The 4,683-nt window shown below is 36.7% G+C and overlaps 1 protein-coding gene across 4 annotated transcripts in view; it reads right to left on the bottom strand.

The window, feature by feature from the left end:
- The window catches only part of LOC107625119, a 5,193-nt gene continuing 983 nt past the window's right edge, over window positions 474-4,683 (bottom strand). For 2 of the 4 annotated variants that reach the window (XM_016327700.2, XM_021117469.1), the window contains exons 2-4: window positions 4,625-4,663; window positions 985-2,182; window positions 474-848 (exon numbers count right to left, since the gene is read on the bottom strand). In XM_016327700.2, the coding sequence (XP_016183186.1) occupies window positions 753-848; window positions 985-2,157 (1,269 nt within the window). In that variant the 5' untranslated portion in view covers window positions 2,158-2,182; window positions 4,625-4,663 and the 3' untranslated portion in view covers window positions 474-752. Of the gene's footprint in view, window positions 849-984; window positions 2,183-2,868; window positions 2,921-4,624; window positions 4,664-4,683 lie in introns of those variants that run through there. The other 2 variants (XM_021117463.1, XM_021117470.1) reach the window with 2 other exon arrangements.

Here is a 4,683-nt window from a genome sequence, read left to right as displayed (position 1 = left end):
GAAAACTGAAATTCTGTGGCATCATGTGCGTCCGGGAATCCCGCTTCCTCCTTCAGCATGCAGCAGTGATATTTTCAAGAGTCAATACTTCCATGAAAGTAAATGTTAAAAACTTTTGCACTCTGGAAAGTGCTAGAAGAAGAGAGCTTTGTATGGGTTCATTCATCGAGTAACAGAGATATCAAAGTGAGTTTTTCACTCTAGGACTGGAGGGCGAATGAGAGAGATCTCTTAGTTTTTATTTTTACACTTTTAGAGTGCTTTATATATATGTTGTGGGTTCAGACAAATATCTGATTTTATGACGCTTTAATATCACAGGTTCTATGGCGGCAGAATGAAGATCAGTTTGTGGCAAGGCTAATGCCACCAGATGTGATGGTGGACATTGGATATGGATATAGATTTGTAAATATTACGTTGTGGTTCTTATGTACCCAAGAAAATATAAAATGGTTAAAGAGACACCTGTGTATGACAGTAACAATTTCTCTGTGAATAAAGTAATTACTAATTAGCATCCCTACTTGAAGGTTGCGTCTCTAATTTTAAAATAATTAATAGCAATGTAACAGGGCATAGATATGCAAGTTTAAAATTATTCAAGACCCTTGAGATACCTAGACCTGTATATTTCAGATATGCCAGAAAATTTTGCCTAACTTATGATATATAACCCGGCTGGCACATTAGCTACAATTGATTGATTAAATTAAAGGTTTTGTTGATTGAACAGTTATTCCATCTCCAAGTCAGGTTCCTAAATTCCTTATATCATCCAGCTGGTACCCAGATCCTAGATCTGCTGCTTTGGATGCCTGGTTCTCCGGTTTGTTATCCTGCAACATCTTAACAAATTATAGCCATATGTCAGTACACAGTTCACAACAAATACACATAATAGACTACGTATCAAGTGTTAAGTTTTGGTATCCTAGCTTCCATCTTACTTGCATAACAATTTTAAGTCAAGACTGTTTTTACCTGCAATAACTCTGTCATTTTTCCGGTCTTGGTAAAGTCTGACGGTTGGGGAGCAGAAGTGGAATTTTCCTGAGGATGAGATTGTACAGCTTGTAGAGGCTTAATTAAAACGGGTTGATCCATGTCATTTACTTTTTCTTCTTGTCTACAGCTTGATTCCTTCAGTTGCGTCTTGTCACCTGGCTTACTGTTGTCAGTGTCAACATCCATGACATCTGATGGAGCTTCGATCCTCTTGACAACCTCTGTAACGAGCTGCTCAAATGGTGCGTTAGGCACTCTCATTGATTTCAGTTCTTCATTTGGCAGATTAGAAGACTGATGGTGAGGAACAACTTCGCACTGCATGCTGCTCGACAAGATGTTCTGGCTAGTTTGAGAGATAAGTGCTCGATTTCCATCTGGTGCTGGGATTTCTTTGGCAACACTTGATCCACTTCCTACAGAAACTTGGGCCATAAATTGGGACGGTGGAGTTGAAACTGGCAACCCATTTGAAAAATTGGTAGGTTGGAGCAAAGCAGGCACTATATTACCTCCAGGTATTTGAGGAGCGGTTTGACCTGCCACAGTAGGTGCATTGTTTCCTAAAGTGACAACTGAATTACTAGAACCAGCTGCCGTTCTAGGTACAAGAGGGAGTGACGGTGACCCATTCATTGCATGAATTTCATTTCTATTAATGTTTGCATGCTGTTCATTCCTTTCCTTTGGAAGAGGATTCTGAAACTGAGCAGTTCCAGAAGGGATGGGAACCTCATCTCTTCGTATCATTGGAACACCTGGAGCAACATCATTTTCAGACGAGATAGGAACGTATCGTCCAGGCTTGAAGACTAGCCCCCTCAAAGTAGTATCAGAGTCACCAACTCTTACACTGAGCAGATACCCGGCATCAAATACTGCCTCAATTACACCAGAAACTGCCTGACCAATCATGGCATCATTTTCTTGATTCCTTTGGAAGTGTTGATTTACATTAGCCCCTTGAAATCCAGGATGTACTACTGCTGGCTCACCACTGACAGAATTCAGCTTTTTACTGTAACTATGTGAAATATATGAACCATCTTCCAAATCTGGTCGTGGGTACTTCCTTGGACGACCACGTTTGCGCTTCAAAGGCACATCGCCAGAACCATCTGGAGTGTTATTTTGGTTTTGCTGGTCCATATTATTATCTCTGTAACTCCAAGGTCTACAATTACAAGAGGAGGGAAGAAGAGAAAGGGGGGGGGGGTCAATATCAATAAGCTTCTTGAGTGGATTAAGTGTGTTTGGATTAGCTTATGCTAAAAACAGCTTACAAGCAAAATATCTGAGAGGTTCAAGAAGAGTGGCTACACCCCAACAAAATGTGATTATAAACGCAACATTGATAAACAAAAATATAAATATGTACTACAGCCAGCAGATAGGAACATAGTTTTCTAAAACAACACAAATTTTATGTACTCTCTACTAGGATAATGATAAACCTGCCTCAAGGTCACGAGCTACCAACTCATTGCCTAGTGTTACTAAAACCAATATTAGTAGCAAAATCAATATCATGGCTATGTGAGATGGTGTAATGATTTGGTACTATCAGCACACAATCTAACGTATAATATACCATTTTCCATATTCTACCTCACTATCAACAAAACTAGTTAGTAGTTTCCAATTTAATAAAGTTTGCAGCACACAAACAAATTGTTACCATTTTGAGAGATCTACAGTAAGCTTGTTGCCACAAAGAATAGAAAAAGATTAGTGATACACATGTACAGGTTTCATATTTTCATCTAGGCTTGCTTGGGAGAGTTTCGACCATCAGGGAAAGTCATGTTTGTTTAATCATCTGGCTGAAGGAATTGAAAGAAACAACAAAACAAACCATACTTGATGAAACGCATAACAAAAGTTTGACCACAAACTAACTAAAATTTCAAAACTGCAAGTGAAAGAAAGAAGTAAATGAAAACAAGTATCATAATGGAATGCAGGGAAAATAAACAGATATAATGAAGTATGCACAGTATAAAGAGTAAGTCATAATATAAGAAACATATAAATGACAAGAAATAATATAAAATACTAAAGCAATAAAACAAAATATATAACATCACTAAGGCTCAATTTGGGTAAACAGCTTAATTAAGCTCCTTTGAAAAAAAGAATTTAAACAATAAATACTTATATTAAAAGTAACTTATAAATAAGTTATTTTGTGTTTGGTTTTTTAGTGCTAAAAGTGCTTATTTAAAAGAAGAATGATAAAAAGCTTTTTACTATAAGAGAAGTCATTTTTTTTAACTTCTCCATAAGCACTTAGATAGCTTTTTAGAAAGTTACAATTTGGTTTTGAAAATTGTACCAAACATTAATGCTATAACTTTTCATAAGTTAAAAGTTAAAAGAAGTTACTTATGGACCTATCCAAACTGACAAGAATAGTTTGGATATTAAGCATTTGACAAAAATGCCTTGTCTATAGACATAGCATTATAGGACACAATGGCATTATTCAATCCATTTAGCCAACCCCACTTAGCACAAGGAAAAAACTCATATTCGAAGTCCATATTGTAAGCAACTCATCCAAATTGTCATTGGTACCAATCTTTAACAGAATATGCATGCAACCAATATGCAGAATAAGGAGTAAAGACCAATCCTTTTAGAACTCTATAAGAAAAATATCGTAGGACTCATTAATTAGTTGGCGGAGTCATGTTACCATTAAGAAAAAGTAGAAGGGATTAATTAGGTGTATTTGATTATTTTGAGCATTTCTCTTGGAGAGATTGTGGAGCTTCTAAATCTTCCACTACAAATCGATACCCCACTTGTATTTCCCCCAACAAAGTGCTAGTGATTTCCCAAATAAACACATTTCTAGGCTTTTATTAGTACCATTTCAAACATATGTAATTGTAATCCATTGACGATTCCCGACACTGAATAAACACATTATACATATAATCTCAGTTCAGTTGCATTAGCAATACTTCATTCAGCTGGTGTGGCCATTCAAATCTGGAAGCAAGAAAGGAGGACTAAGAAAAGGTGTCTTGATGAGGCTTTGGCGGCTGTTGGAGCAATTTTTCGTTTGAGAAAATGAAATTTTGTTCTAACTCTGACAGGTATATCAACATAATTATGAGCAAATTATAAGGAGGATATAAGGAGTTTTCTATAGATGATGGAAGAGAGAAGCTCATAAAGGAATAGATTGAAAAGGCAAGGAACAAACTAGAATGGATCATGTCATCCTATAAAATGAATCGTAAGTTTAGTGGGTAAGGGAAAGGGGCATAATGACAATGCCTCCTTCCCATTCCAATTTAATGGGGGCAAAGGAAAAGGACTCTGAGTGGCAAGGGGTGGAATTTTTGCAATTCCGCATTCTCTTTTTGAATCACTCTCAAACACATTCTTAGCAAAACTAGTCATTCACTTCCTTAATTGTTTCCTCTATTGCAATCTTATTCAAAGCCAGTGAACTACAACTAGTCAAGTACTCATTTGAGGGAACAAAATTTGACAGTATATCAACACAGAGATGCAGAAGCACCATAAAAACAGAGAAAGGGCTACTCTACGGTCTACAGAATAATAAATTAAATAGTAAGGAAAGTGTTTCTAGCTATTGGACCTCTTTCAATGGTGGTAACATTGGCAGCAACACAAGCACCTGCAACAATTACCATCACA

Source organism: Arachis ipaensis, chromosome B01 (genome assembly GCF_000816755.2).
Source record: "Arachis ipaensis cultivar K30076 chromosome B01, Araip1.1, whole genome shotgun sequence".
NCBI lineage: Eukaryota > Viridiplantae > Streptophyta > Magnoliopsida > Fabales > Fabaceae > Arachis > Arachis ipaensis.
This window is presented reverse-complemented; position numbering and strand designations above follow the sequence as displayed.